This window comes from Hetaerina americana, unplaced genomic scaffold (genome assembly GCF_022747635.1).
Source record: "Hetaerina americana unplaced genomic scaffold, ioHetAmer1.1.p SCAF_7, whole genome shotgun sequence".
Classification (NCBI taxonomy): Eukaryota; Metazoa; Arthropoda; class Insecta; order Odonata; family Calopterygidae; genus Hetaerina; species Hetaerina americana.
Genome location: NW_027287316.1, coordinates 24055090 through 24071654, shown reverse-complemented (window position 1 = coordinate 24071654; position 16565 = coordinate 24055090). Strand labels below are relative to the sequence as shown.

The 16565-nt window shown below is 40.3% G+C and overlaps 1 protein-coding gene across 1 annotated transcript in view; it reads right to left on the bottom strand.

Annotated features, from left to right (window-relative positions):
• The window catches only part of LOC139696425 (semaphorin 5c-like), a 343494-nt gene that overhangs the window by 68167 nt on the left and 258762 nt on the right, over window positions 1-16565 (bottom strand). The window contains exon 3 of the mRNA XM_071595187.1: window positions 11377-11476. Coding sequence (XP_071451288.1) covers window positions 11377-11476 — 100 coding nt within the window. The remainder of the gene's footprint in view (window positions 1-11376; window positions 11477-16565) is intronic.

Here is a 16565-nt window from a genome sequence, read left to right as displayed (position 1 = left end):
AATCCCCCGAGGCGAATGCTTGTTTACGGCATCGGATTCAGCGAAATATGTGGATTTTGTCCTCTCCCACGGGTGCTCCCGAGGAAAATAAGGAGGAGGGACGAGAATATGTATATATACGAGTATATTGCTTAAACCCCCATCGCCTCAGAGAGCTCCCAGGAAATAGAGCGGTTTGCCTGCGGCTTTGAGCAATTCCATCAGTCAGAAGAGGAGAGTGCGAAAACATTGCGGGAAAACTTCGTTGTCCTGAGAATATGGCAAGGTTCTTAACCCTTGCCGTACTATTGCAGTCTTTTCTGCGACCCAGACTTCATAAACCACAGAAATTAAATCGAAGGGTGGTTTGACAGGTGAGGGTAGAGCCCACCTCGTTCTATACCCAACAGCGCGGCATGTGAAATTCACACATCAGGATGGGCGGGCAGTTCATTTCTCTGTCTCTCCGCCTGTGGTTTCCAAGAAAAATATTACCCGAAAAATCAACATTGTCTAGGTGCAGCTGAGGGTTCCCACAGGCACCACCCTGAATCAAGCCCGGGCTCTCCAGTCAATAGCCCAGCGCTATCCTCAATGAACTACCATGATCTCACCCTTCATAAATAGACAAATGATTTTTGCGCCAGATTTTCTGCAAATTTCAGTGATAACTCATCAATATTACGGGAAATTCTTTAATAAGTTTCATAATATTTACAATTTCAAGGCAATGCATATAAAATAGTAAATATGTGTTTTTGAACTTTCCTTTGACCCAGTAAACTTGGGTTAAAGTATATTTGTGCATGGCATGTATACGTCAGTTTGATAATGAAAAAAAAAAACTTAAGAAAAATTTAACTCGAAGATCTTGTGCACGGCTATCGTTTAAAGGGAACTGGTAAGTTACTTACAAAGGGATCCATTGATCCCTCGGAAGGATATTGGAGCAAATTTAGCACCACAGTAACACTGAATTCCTCACTTCAAGTACCAGATATCGAATGTTCAGACTATCCCCAACCGGCCTCGATAAGAGTTAATTTGTCTCACGCCACTTCGAGAAATGTGGTGAAGGAAGATGACTGTTCTTGCGTAATCGTTTTGACCAAATCAAAAGTCGTAAATTAAACATTTTATTCCATCTCTCCAACTTCTGTTTCACTATAAAACGTAACCGCTTATTTTCGGGTTTATTTTTCGAAATTAATTTCTTCAAATGAATGCTAATCACATGGACTACAACTTTTTATAAAACTCTACTTAGGAGTCGCCTTTTTTTATTTCCTCAATTGATTACGGAATTTGGAAAATTAATTCAATTACGAATTTTATTTACTTGAACCTCAATAAGCCCGGCATATTCCTTAAAAAGCAGGAGCTATAAAATACTGTGAATTTTCAAATTTGTAAATAATGAATCTCTATGAGTATCTGGTTGTTCTTCTACGCTGGGCCTTCAGTAGTAACTTCTAACTTACTCGTACAACTTGTTTCGGTATATCCCTTGATATTGTTTGATATATAGTAAATAGCATACGATATCCCAAAGGCACTCCCGACTATAAGGAAGATACAAAAGAGAGACTCGATGTAAGTTTGTATGATATGGATGACCGAAAATTAAACATTTGACTATTTTTAAACTCATTTTTATGCTGAAATATACCATTCCCAGATTTATCCACAGGAGGAATGAGAATTCAAACTCGTTATCTTTTCATTACTGCTAATGGATTTAGTAATCTAATGGGATACTCCTGCTTCCGTTGGCAACTTGACAAATACTATGGGCAAACGTACACGCTCCTAACCTTCGTTCGACCTTCTCGCATCATATAAAATGCAATAAAACTGTAGCCGCCTTCTAAACTACCGTCCTCTATAGTAAAACCTGCAGTCAGACGTTACTCGGATATATATATATATATATATAATATATGTATATATATAAATTATTGCCATCTTTACCTCGGGTAGTGACGGGTAACTTTGTATTACGGCAGGAGAGAAAACAGACGAAGAGAATTCACTGCACAGAATATTAGCACAGGGTGAGGATAAATGGTTTCAGAAAACAAACGTGGATTCTCCTTTTCGATCAAGAGGCAATGAATGAATATTTAACAAATGAGAAGAATATAATATTTTAATGTCTGACATCATTTTAAATGTCCGGTAGTCATTTGGAGCCCCTTAGGGTGATATCAATAGAGAGTTAAGTTGGAAGTTGAGTACCTAAAAATAAACATATGCTTGATGAACAGTGAGTTGCAATCTTAGTCGGATTAGATCTAAATACGAAAATATTAGGGCCAAAAAGCCTCAAGCAAGTAAGAGTCCTACACAGAAAATAAACGCAATTATTAAGGCAGAATCTTGAGCTTACACATTTCTTGCAAGCAGCTTAAAAAAAGTTGGCAGTGAATTGGCAAATCATAAGTTTTATAACTAGCCACCATTTCTTCGCACACAATGAGACGGTGGGAATAGCAAATCAGCGGAGTCAACTGCGGCATTGAGCGAAAATTAATCTAAAAATTATAAACAAATGACTAATTTGTGTTGAATATTTTCTTTCCAAAAGCTCATCACGAACTAATTTCCACCGATACTTCTGGCAATTGAAGGGGTCATACGACGTTTGGCCTTTAGGCCGCTCCTAGAATGAGTTTTGACCGCATCTCATCACCTAAAACATTAATAATATATTTCCTCAACTCCAAAATTTCTTCCATTTGAACCAGGAAAGAACAAATTCAAAGATTTAACACATCAGCTGTCTAATCCCTCACGCCATGAATATGATCACTGGACGAAGGCGAAATAGTCTGTCCAATTTGAAATCGTACCCGTATTCAGGCGAGACTCACCTGCGCCCTCGTTACCGACTCTCAACATTGTAATTGATTGCCACTTCACGTACTTAGTAATTTTCAGCATGGAGTATTAGACATAGACGGTCCCCGCTTAAAAATTTTTCCAAATGGTTTTACGACCGCACAAATCAAGAAATCGAGCGATCCAGTTTTAAGTGAGAGTCCCCGCGCTTAAGAGGCCAAATCAGACATAGGACTCGCTTGTCTCCGGGGAGTTAAAACACACGAGGCCAATCCTCCACCCGGCCATCAATTTCCTCCGGTAGAGGAGTCACCGCGACCGTCACAAACTTCTAGTTCGGAGATCCGACGACGACCGCGTATCTCTGAGGCGTCGAGGCGGTGGGCGGAGGGTGAGTGGCCGCCACTGAAAAACTCTCAGCCAGTGGTTCTTCCTTGTTGCCATCGACGGAGAGAGTCGATGGAGAGAAACCTTTTCTTCCTCTTCACCTTCCCCTCTCCACCCCCAAAGCCCCCGCGCTGTCCCCAATTGAGCGGGAAGCCAAGCCGAAGGGAGGGTAGAGGAAATGGGTTTTAATGGTCTCGGTAAATGTATTCGGGACGGAGGAATAATTGCAGAGCAAACTCAGCAAAGAGATCTTATCCCTCAGAGTAAGTAAGCGGTTAAGCTGTACAAATTATAGTCCTAACCCTTTCAAGAGTTGGCGTGTTGTGGTCACAAGGATAGTGCATTCGGGGTAGGGAATGCACGTTGGGCATTAAATCCCCACAGATTGGAATCCGATTGATGAATCTCACGTAAACTCAGTCGGTGTGACTTCTCATTTCCCACGTTCCTCCATATTTAGATGATCATCGTTGGATGGCATTGGAAAATAACTGGCAAATGAAACATGATTTTGGACTAAATCATTTACCCTTATTTCACTTAATAAAAGTTTTTGCTCTACGTAGAGTTTGACTCGCCAAGCCCCCTCTTTGGGTGTCCTGTTTATGACGGTGTACGTCGAAACTCTGGAGGTGAGTTAAAATTTTTTGTGGAATAGAAAACGTATCAATTCAAGACGAATCGCCGCCAGAAAACACTTTGAGCCGTTAATTTACACGCGTTCGTTCACAGTGAGAGGTGAGCTTTGCCCTCTCGCCCAACGAGCCAACGTCCTGCTTTGACGCTGTGGCGATCCTTTTACACGAGATATGACTGCATCCTTTCACCATCACTCATTCATAGGCATGGAGTTCAGCCTCACAACCACAAACCCACGTTAACACCTCATAAGTTGCAGATTTCAATCCCACTCGGCTATCCCATTATTTAGCCGCAATACCCTCCATTTTTCGCAATCTTTGATTGGCAAATGAATGCGGATCTTGCGATTTCTGAGGCACCTCCGGTTGACTCCTCGACAATTAGGCACGCGATTCAAAGAGATTAGCTTCAAAATACGCCCGATGATTCCGAAATTTGGTAAATGTCGACAGAAATGTTGTTCAACTTCCCGATATAAATGGCAATGGCAGCATATAATTGCGATAAACTGAATTTTCAATCAAGTGTAGCACAAGAAAGTATGTATGCCAACAGTAATGTCAATAGTTACTTCGCTAAGCCATGTTTTGCAGAAATGACGGGAACATAACGGGTCACGGTGGTGAAATGATTCCAATTGATTTATAAAAAAACTACATTTCTGCATGGAAAGACAGTAGTATTATGATAACTATGATTGACGGAATTATAAGGACATGGCCTGCGATAAAAGCGATGGACGACTGTTGGTCATAAAGAGGTAATTGTTAAGCTACTACCCAACGGGAAGGACCACTAGGAATACACTGAAGACGCTCAGAGGGTAAATTTCAGTAAGAGCGGTGTCAAGCATGCATGACCACAGAATCTGGACTACAGATCCCTGTCATTTATCGACCCTCCGATTGGCGAACGAGGGACATACATCGCCACTAATTCTTCCCTGGTCTTAAATCCGACCGCTGCGACATAATCGAGCTCAAAATCACGGTGCTTTCGCTTCGCACTCAGTGAGTGGCAAAAATCAGCGCGTGAGAGGAAGGAATTCGAGGCGTTGGTTGGCCGACAGCGGAAGATGTCTTTCCGTAAGGAGGGCGAACAATAGCGCAAATCTAAGAAGCGAGAATGCACATTTGTCACGCGCTCAAATGCGTGGCACCTCGCCCAAACGCCACTTTTCTGCTACGCTGCCATTCCTGCTCCCTCAACATTACGGGAGTGGAGACGCAAACGCTGAACCTCCCTTTTGTCTTCACTTGACAAAGGAGGCAGATAGCATTCACATTTGCAGGGTTTCATATAACGGATTAAGCGCATTATTTGTTTTTCTTCAATTGTATAATATGAACATTTGGAAGCCACCTTCCTATATCCGTTACGATTGAAATAGAAAAGCAGCCTACGCATGGAAATATTTAACCAGTATGTTAAAACAGGTTTATAAATTGCAACTCGATCTCGAATTTGCATACGAGCTCAGAAAAATTTAAGTCGACGCTAGTCGCTCTGAATGCAAGATGTTTAACATTACAATTGGGTCAGGATGAGTGATTTCTAAACACCCAGTTTGTAAAAGAATAATGAGGTTCTATAGGATAGGCAGTGTTGTTACTCCCGGATTATTATTATTCCCTCTTATCGGGACATTTTTAAGAAGTGTCAAGTTATAGAAAATTAATCAAGAGTCTCATTGTAAATTTTAACCACGAAGCAATAAATTCACTCAGAAATCTTTTTGTGCCATCATGGTTACTAGTTATATCGCATAATTTAAACCTTGAAGAAATTTTTTTCAGCGAAGTTTTACAGAGTCACTCAGAATTCTTCTTCATTTGAATTCATCAAATTATGATACATTTATATTAAATTGGTTTGTGACTCATGACCTGAAAGAGAATATCAAGATCGAAACTGCCGTAGTTATTAAAAACGATCATACCGCCTGCGAAAATATCCACGGGCTGCTAATAGCTCAATATGCCTCACCCCCTCGTGTTTAATGTGCGTCCATGTTTTCGCACCGATTCGAGGATATGTTTGCATTATTAACAACACGCACTCTGGGTATATAAAATACTATATTGGCCTGAATAAGACATATCCATCAGTCTCCCTTATCGAATCGATCTGGATAATTCAGCAACTCCTACTGATTAAGGTTTAATTGCACACCGACGACAGGTCTTAATTGATGGGCGAGGTACGACTCCGGTTGGAAGGACGTCGATATGGAAGCGTAGCACTATTGATCAATTCGACGTTGGCAATGGTCGCATGTCACCACTATTCAAGGTTTCATTATTACCTTTCCCGTTCCGGCTCTCAAAAGAAATGCGTGCCCAGCCGCAGAAAGTCCTCGATCTGGTTTGAAAGATGACAGAAACTAACCTCAAGAGTGAAAAACAACGCCACGGAAATCCGAGAGAGCAATTAAAAATTCAGCCGTTTTAAAGGTACGACTCCAACATCTTCTCTCCGGTTCTCAATCAATAAAATCGATATCATAATGGCAGACGCATACTGACACGCTGCTCAGCGAAATTGCTCAATTTCGGTCAGCGATGAACACTTGAGCGAGTAAGAAAAGATTTAATAGTTCCTTACCCATAAAATCAATCGTGCACGTCCCTAAGAAATTTAACGGCGACGATTAAAATGAATATTTTGAAAGAATTTAAAATTAATTTTTCGGGCAATCATAAAATACTTTTGACTTGCCATCAAACTTAATTGGGTCTGGGTATTGAATTTCTTCATTTTAAAATGTAACCATATATAAATCTTTAATGTTCGGCTTGAAAAGAAGTTTCTTCTCAAATAAATATGGTTATAGGTAATTAAAAACAACAAAATTACCGCTACAACAAAAAAGTAAGGCCTAAGAGCAATCAACACCTCAACAGGGAAGAAATTTTCGGCTCATGGCGCCAATCATCTACACACGGATGGCACAGAAAAAGAATTTGAATGATATCATATTACCTTAGCACGTGCAATAAAAAAATAAAATAAAAATCAGTACAGAAAGACCGTGGCCCCTTTTCGCATTCCATTGGAAGCAATTTATTCCCAATTCGGAAAGAATGTACGTATACCTATTAATCATATCCCGCATCACAGAACAAAACTTATTTCCTGCATAGTTTATACGTACGAGTACTATTCGGGCCCAATACATTCATTATCGGCGATCAAAGAAGGAAAGATGTTTTGAATGTACGGCCGTTCGCTGACTTTGGACATAGGTTTAAGCGAAGTTAAATTTTGACTCGAGTAGCCGTTTGTTTCTTGACATAGGGAGAATGAGAGCCTAGAAAGCTTCATACAATAACACAATTCCGTCTGCCGAAAATATAATTACATAGCCAAACCTCAGAAATATTCAGCAGTGGTTCGCCGCGGTTAGCTTAATAGTAAAAAGAAGTTAATTCTGGCATCAGAGCATATTTCTGCGATAATCTAAGATTTTTTGGAAAGCATAAATAGATGAATATGTTATTAATATAATATTTACGCAAAAGTTAAAGTCGAATAAACTAACGTCCGATATTTACTCCCTCCATACACAAATATGGGACGCGGTAACCATGTAATGGATGCGTAAGGCTAATAGCTGATAAGTCTTGTGACTTAGGACACTCCTAGTTTCACAGAAGCAGAGTGATTTCCGGGTTTAGGTCTTTCTGAGTGAATTTCACCTACTGTGTGATGTCACGTCACCTCTACTATTAACTTATGAAACATCCTTCGGGATGAATGCCGCAGCTTTTAACTCAAGCAAGTTCTACTCATACCCATAACTCCATATACTGTCCCAAATATAAAGTAGTTAATTTTAAAAAAGATTGCAAAATTTGGTGCGTAAATTATTGCCATCGAATAACGCGTGATTCTATCACGTTTATTTTGTTTTCTATGCAATGGGTTGTAGAGAGTTTAAGAATCCCGGAATTCTGACACAAAGTCGAGAATAGATAAAAATATAGAAGAGTCGATAATCATCAATAGAGAAAAGCTTTAGAATGTATCATCCACTAAAAAGGTAAATTCGGATTTTCAGTCTTCTAGTCAGACGGTGAGCACTCAACTCGCAGAAATACGTACATTATGCAGTAATCCTTACTTAAACCAAAACCTAGCTGTGCCCCGTTACGATTTAAAACAAAACAACACTCTTTCAAGTGATCTCTAAATACATATTTGATGCAAGCCATATTTTTGGAATTTTATCAGGCAGATGAATTGAGAGGGAAAACTTCGTGAAGCGAAATCACGACTTTTGATGTTGACAAAAGTTTTTATCCGTACCAATTTAAAGGAGCGCCAATCCGCATTTCCATAGGTGACGAAATTTGACAATAAAGCAACCATGAGCTAATCAGTAAAAACATGGATTCTACAAGTAAACAAAATATATAGTTGAAAATGTGTGTTCTGGCCAAACTCCTGACGGCTGAATGCTCAACTACATTTCAGGGCATGATTTCATTGAAAATAAATACCACATCAGAATGAACTAAATATATAATCCATGTCAATAAGTTTTTAGTGTTAATTATTTACTTGTGATGTGTTCCCCACAGCATGATTTGTTCTTTACTTGGATGTTCAAGAGCCGAGATACACCTGCAGCCTGGAAAAACAATATCCGCACAACGCAGAGCTAAGACCTCTTGCGAGTCGGACGTTGAAGTCTCCTCAGATAAACGACGTAATCCTACATTTACCCACGGTCGTTGAAGTCTCCCGGCTGTCTCGATTTCCCTTCTCGAGGGCGATCCCATTCAGCAACGGAGCCAGCGCGAGAGGTACGAGGGATGGATGGAGACCTTGGAGGTTCGCTCCGCTCTCACCCACGCCGTGGAATAAAGGGGAGAGATGCCCACGCCCACGGCACGAACGAGCCCTACCCTCGGCGCCCACCAGTGGCAAGCACTCCGCGCATTGATTATATGCACTGCAATCTGGATTGGGGGCAGAGGGTGGGGCTGGGCTGGGTTAGGAGTGGTTGGGACAGTTGCAGTGGACAATGGAGAGCTCGTTGGTCGGAGTTCGGTGAGGCAGAAACAGATAAAGGAAGAGCGAAAGAGAGAAAGAGCGTCACGCCCTCCCACAGGATATAGACGTTGAGGGTGAATACGACAGCATGTGGATGGTACACTATATTCTTACTTCCTAAGTAGGAAGTGGAAAAGGAGAGACTGCTCGGAACCCGCGCACTTCTACGGCAATCGAAGAAGATCGGGAAACGGTTTTGTCAGTTTTACTGGTTTTCTTTAATCGATAAAGGAATGTCAAGGGATAAAGGAAATGAGCGCAAAGAGTTTAAGGGGATTGCAAACCGGAAGGTAAAATATGAGCGTCCATGAAGAGACCCTTAATTAAAATTTACTTTCATAAAATTTATATTACTAGCGTTTCAGTCCCCGAATGATTTATTTACGGAAATGCCTTTGATGCATATGATAACACCATGTGGAGTAGCTCTTGGTGCGTTTGAGGGGATTAGGCGTAGACTAAAGTTGTCGTTATTGCACAGAAGACCTAATGGTTTCATAATATCATCACAAAAAAATGAAACTATAATTTTTTCAGCTGAACCCAGAGAAATAGGACTCTTAATTATTGTGAATGCAGCACAAAGAAGCCTTGGAAACGTCTGAATTTCTGCAAATGATGGCTAATATCCATATTTTTTATAGCTGCAATCTGTGTCTGTAAGCAGACAGAGAAACCAACCTAAAAATAAAATTACTTTGATCAGCTTCTTTGATGGATGTAATTTTTCCATTCTTCTTGCGGCACCAACCTTAACACTGAACTTTATGCCAACTGTTTCAACACTTATTAAATACTTAATGGTGCTATTACCATTGTCACCTGTCACCCCTTGAAACAGTCAGCATTTTTGCAAAATAATTTCAATTCTCTATAATGGTTAAAGACATTAAAGACAGAACTCCATGCTTTTGCACTTCTCTTTATATCGCTTCATTATAAAAAGTATATCCAAGCAGAAATTTTTCGAGACCAGGGAAACATTCAGACGAAAGGAGAAACAACGCAAACGCGCTCTACGATTATTTTGCAGTTCTTTATATTTATCATGTACATTCTCACTTTCAGATGTCGGGTTCATATGAGGCAACAAAAAGCAAACGAAGAGAACTTCATAATGCACCTCCGAAGAATGAAAGGAAACTGTTAATAAGGAGATTAAAATCTACTTTCCATGTGATATTTAATGGCACCCTGTCTCTCTCCCTAGCCCAGCGAAATTAGCTTCTCTAATATTCTACCCTCATAGGAGTCCCATTATGCCACTGGTAGGTAACTGAAGGAATGTTTTCAAAATATTGACTTCACTCGCGGCTGCTAAGCATGCTATCTCTCCTGGTTATCCTTAGCAGAATGGAAATGAGGAAGCAATCGATGGGGGTGGTCTCTAAAATTAATGAGAGAGCTGAGGGATGAATAGGAGCCCCTGCCTCAGGCAAGAGATGGTGGATAATGGCTGGTTGGAATCTGGATTCAATAATGTTTACCGATGACCCTGAGTGGTGGGGTATGAATAAATCAAGCTATAGACCCTCTCGCTCCTATTTTAACCCTCGCTCCGGTGGAATAATTTCTTCTTTCCTTCATGGGACCCGGGAAAACAGGAATGCTTGTCATTATGAATAGCCATCAAATGTTGTTTCGAGGAGCATTTCTTCGAAACCCTCCATAATGAACACGTGGCATTCGTCATGTGAGCTTCATTTAAGGATTAGATTCAATTACACCACCTTCCAGGTAGTCTGAATGCACCACCTCAAGATTCACAATGGAATACTTGAAGGAAATAGACTCAGTGTTGGTAAGACTCTATTAACAATCAATATTGTAATTTCAAAACTTGAAAATAAACAGGTCATAAACGAAAATATAGAATTTATTTCTGATCTGGTTTCGAGGTCTCAGTCTTAAATAAAAAAGTTACTTGCATTAAATGGGAAACTAAATTCTCCTTTTAATTTACTGAAACGAAGATATTTGTTACGCGATAATTATCTAGGCCGAAAAGAAGATGATATATGTCCGGATAGTTGTATTTTCTTCCGTGCAAGATTCTCACGCAACTGAAACTGAGATGATTCTATTTATTTTACACTCGTAAAGTTAAGGACATCACGAACACCAAACAAACTTCTTAGAGATTTGGGATCCACTGAGCACGTGAGCAGCAAAATTTGAGCTTCGGAGAGCCTCATCAGTGTTAGGTAAGATCACTGATTAAAGGTGGGCCACTTCTAAAAGATAAGAACGCTGAAGCGTGAAAATTATGAATAGAAATAGTGTACTCCTAAGTTTGTGGTTGGGTGATCACCAGTGAGATCGCTGGATGAGTACGTCTTCAATCTCTGAAAGTGATACTTCGACGAGAGACAACTTACCTGGAGCCATTCTGCTAGCATGTCCCTTCAAGAAAACTAGGTCACATGAACAGACCAAACAATTGAAGAGAGGAGACTTTTACAAACTCACCTGGCACCGACGATGATCTGCCTCCGGTTGAGGTCGAAGAGAAGTTCCTTGCAAGAGGTTACATTGGGGTCAAAATAGACTTGCGCTCCAGCGAGGACATCTGCCGAAAGGAATAGAAAAACAATACCCAATTAAAACACTGGAAATAGTGAGAGAAGTAAAGTAGCGATCATGGCGAACGCAATGAATAAAAAAGATACGCCTTTGTGTTTCGCTTTTCACTTTGCGCACCGTCACATTTGACAATCCAGGAGACAGGTGTCGCAACCATGAGAGTGTAATTAATCTCACCCGGGTCGTCATTCCATTTCCAAATGCAATGCGTTTGCGGCATCGTTCATTTGTTCGTACTGGTGCGAATCGGTGACCAACGTTTAGAGATAACAAAGAGAGAAATGCCATTAAGATGTCAGCGTGACTAGAAAATCCCCGAGCCAAGGAACGCGTGATTGATGACAGCGAAAGCAGATGACATTTAAGCATGTTCAAACAAAACCTCACCTGACTCGTAAATGAATTTGACCATATCCAATGTACCCCTAGGCGGGACACATGGCCCAAATCATCATGACGCAAAGGAATAGGAATTGGCTCTATATTATTAGTAATAACTATTGTTTAGGTGTTCCGTAGGCAGACAAATTAATTAAATATTACTATTACGACGCAGGAATTCACTCTCATGGTGTATTCCAATGACACACATTCGATGGCACGGGCTTCCTTGGTTTTACCACTTATTCCGAAAAGAGTGAAAAAATCGGAAAAATCTAATAGGCAAGACAAAAAAGAATAACCTTCCCAGAAAACTATGACAATAATCATTCCTTCTTTGTGTTCAGGGGAGCGGGATGAAAAAATTAAATTTTTAGCATCTAAAACAAAAATAACTTCATAATAACTAACTTAAAGTGTGTAACGCAAAATGTTACTTATTTTACGGCAAGATTTAAGTATATTTCTTAATTTCATAATTTAGATAAGCAAAAAGGGAACAACAAAATTAAAGACGAAAATGACACACATGCCGCATGGAAAAATATGAATCAAATGACCAAGTATGCCACCGACAGTAACAAGTATTGGATGCTGCTCTTCACAGTTCAAATACATTTTAGCTCTCACGTTTATCAACTCTTTTTTTCTAAAATATCCTTATCTGAAAGACATCATTTCACTTTCGTTAAGGGCTTTGATTATTTTTTTCCAATCGCTCACTTTCAAGATATGCGTTTCTAACTCCAAAACGTAAAGAGAAAACGGTATCCTCCGATGTAACACAAAACACACAAAACCAAAGTCAACAGTGCTAGATCATCCATACCAAATATAAACATCTATGGGCTGTGACGGCAGAAGTGGGTAGTCGAAGTTGATCGTAAAACAAACAAGCTAATGATCAAAATGAGACCATTTTCAGATATACTATCCCCATTTATCACTGCTGTTAGCACGATTTCAAAGTCGGTAACAATCCACAGTTAAATACTGCACAAGAAAAGCAAGGAAAAAATAATCTGTAGAATGCGAGCGACATTCATGATCCTGACAGAAAGTTTGAGAGATGCAACACAATCGAGAATTCCTGGACCATTGTCACACAATTAATAAAATGGGGAGTTACAATTTTTTAAAAATCATAATCACTCATTCCCTCATGTAAGAAAACACTTAAAAATACAACTACTTGAGTTCTTACTCGATGATTAACTCCCTATTGTAAGTGACATTAACGTTTAATGCTTTCATCAGCTCACCGTCAAGATTCGAATGGTAAGAATCTATCTTAGAAAAATCCAAAGATGTTCATAGCTAATATGGTAATTCATGGGCTCTACTTGCATCTCGCATAAGTGTATAATTACAAGAAAATAAATACTTTTGAAAAATGTCGATATTGCAATTGATGAAGTCGGAACAATTTTGCTCAATCAAAGTCATTATGATCACTGCGCTATCAAAAATAACGCCATAAGCACTCGGTAAAATCGTAATACTTATTAGTTTTCTACAAAAGATCAAAAGAATACAGTTTAACCTAAATAATTACAGAGCTTCAAAACTGAATTCGGTCCCATACAATCTTCTAGTGTATTAACATGACATATTTTACCGAGCTACTCAATTGAAGAGCTCTATGAGTAATAGGAAACAACCATCGTAGCCATAAAAGCATCGACAGTTATGTGAGCTCAAATTTGGATCGAAGCCACTTTGAACTTCCGCTTTTCATCGCAGCATTCCCTTGGGAGTAGTAGCCGTTTGGTCCCTTTAATATCTGCAAGAATCTCTCAGTCAGCAGAGACTACAAAAAGGACACTCGAGACTTCCAAGTCGAATTCACAGAACAAACACACTCTTTACCTTTAACAAAGACATCACGTGGATGAATTTCGAGAGGTCGAAGGAAAAAAAAAAGAATTCCACCGAACCCTGCTCGCTGTCCAACGGTCGCTCCGCGGGTATTAATTACGCATAAGGCACAGGCGCCACGGGAGTTGAACGTTCGAGAATCATTGTCATAAATCATTTCCCCATCCTCTTCGGCGCCGCCCGCCGGGGTTTCCTGCTAGTGCCGCTTGGCTGGGGGAAGGCGATTGGTCCACCCGAAGACATCGAAGCCTTCGACGGAATTCCAAACCACAACCAGGCGGTCGGCACCCCAACCCACTCCAACCCCTCCCCGAATTCCTTATCTCGAAAAAATTGTCACGAGAGCCAATGTATCAAGCAGCGCTAGCCCCCCGTGACACGATGGGGGGGGCAGGGGTGGGAGGGGAAAAGATTGTTTCCGAGGAGAAAACAAACGTCCATGAAGAGAAGAGGGCAAGGGAGAAAGGTTATCTGATATGCCCAGGAGGAGGGATGTTTATTTATTTGTTTAGTTTTTTTTTCAATAATATCCATCATTATCGCGTGCTGTAACCCGCGCTGGAAACGAATAAGAGTAAAACGAACGATGGAGGAAAAAAAGGGGAAAACAATACCCCAGCACGGACCAAAAGTAAGAAACGCGAGATCCGTGCTTGCGTGCGTATCAATTTCCCTAAGCCACCACTTTTATTTTTTCTCCTTGAAGGTTTACCCTGCTAAAGAAGCCGGACGAGTGCAAAAAGAGCTAGTGGAAAACTGTATCTTAAAAAGGAAGTTGAGGGAAAGAAGGTCAGCAAAGGAGAAAGCACGGGAGAGCCTTGCTCTCGCTAATGCGGTGATGGGGACGAAACAGTCGTCGCATTCGTCGCTTTCAAGAGTGAATTGACTGCTCGCATGAATTGGTACGCATACCGCACGGCACACAAATCTCATTTGAAAAACATCGTTGCCCTGGATGGGAGTCGCGTATACTGCAATAAACAGTTTTACAAGCGAGTGTACTAAACGCTATAATAACGACAAAATAACGGTTATGTTTGGAGATCTCAGAAAAGTTCAGATCGGAGCTCCAGTAATCAATAAAACCCATCGAAAATGGGTTACCACTTCTTTAACTAGAAAAATTAAATCTCGGATAGGTTTTTTGCCCATTAAGTTAACCTAGTTTTGTCTTCTACGTCAGCCGCCAGTCTTGAGCTTGCCTGGGTATGTTAGGGCGCCAGCCTTTGACTACGCAATATTTAAATAAATCTATGCCACTGCTAAACGATAAATACAACATTTTCACGGAAACCCATATTGCACATTGGACACTCGTCATCAAAACTCTAGAATAAAATGCCGCGATTTTGGTAAAACATTTGGAGCAAATAGTTCCGGTCATGTCTATTCCCAATTAATACAAGGATATTTATTTTCAGAAAATAATATTATATAGTTCCATACCTATGTACGGCGGAAAGACTGACATGAATATTCATGTAAATACGCATTCTACACAGTGTATATATCATACTACTTTGTAAAGCCAAATTCCAGATCACAGGTTCGAATTTTCCAAGAATATAGATGTTGCGTGTAATTTAACGAATATTATCCAGAAAAAGTGACGGCAATTAAAAATGTTATCCACTGAAGTGCTCGATAGCAGGCAAATACGACGGTTCAATAGGAAATTGCAGGCGCGGTGAAACATCCTTCCAATGCAAAACTAAATAAAAATACTCATAGGCCAGCGACTCTTCCAGTTTCCCTGGGAGCAGAAATCATTCTCGAATACTAAAATAAACTCAATTTAAATCTTTGACTACCTAATAAAAACTGGGAGTAAAACTTGAACCGCTGAATTGAGCAGCTGGAATTAAGGTAAATAAAACGAAAGTTCCCCCTCTCTCTTCTTCGATCCGCATTATCCAGCCGACCTCTAAAATTGGGAATAGTGACCTCGGTCCGAGTCCTTCCCGCCTTAGAGATAACTCGTGCTGATTCCGTCGCCACTGTCATTACCTCGGAATAACCGCGCCAAAATTTCGGTTAATGGGAAGAAATGAAAAACAAGCGGAGGAAAGCGGAATAGGGGGAGGACCATGACCTACACTTTTCTTCCCCGTGCTCCGCTCCCCTCCCCACTCTCACTTTACTACTTCAACACCTCGCTGGGCAAGGAGCGTTCCCCTTGGTCAGCCAAGCGGAAAGAAATCATTTTGCAAAGGGAATTAAATTGACTCATCCATGGGGGGGAAACCTCGAGTGAGCCCCGTCAACGCAGCAATGGACGTGAACCGTCCCAACACTGAGCTAGGGGTTACGACGAGGACACAGGGTAAATATTTTCATAAAAGCACTATCCCTTCTTGTGAATGGATGAAATTTCTCATACTTTGCATAGATGTGAAGAAGTTAAAAACGAAATAAATGTCTTGTCCTTCCGTTTTTATATTTTGTAACCGTCGCATAGTATCCCGGTATAAATGCAGACGAGTGTAATAGTGGTTGAATAAATAAAATAAACGATACTTCTTTTTATTTATTTTCATCGTTCGGTAAAACAGATGAAATCCCTCGGAAGATTAAATGTACCAGCGTTCACCGAACGAATCATTTGCAGTGGATTATAGAATTAAGTTTTTTCTTGTAATAATTTACGTAACCCGATAGCAGAGAATCTTTTATTTGTCTTAAACCAGAGCATATATCAACGAAGGTTGAGTATTTAAAGTCGGGACATTTAAGCCGTGGCAAGTTACAGCCTTCAAAAATCCAGTGGCAAAGAAGAAAGGTGGAGACTTCAAAATAATTTTGTACTATTCTCATCT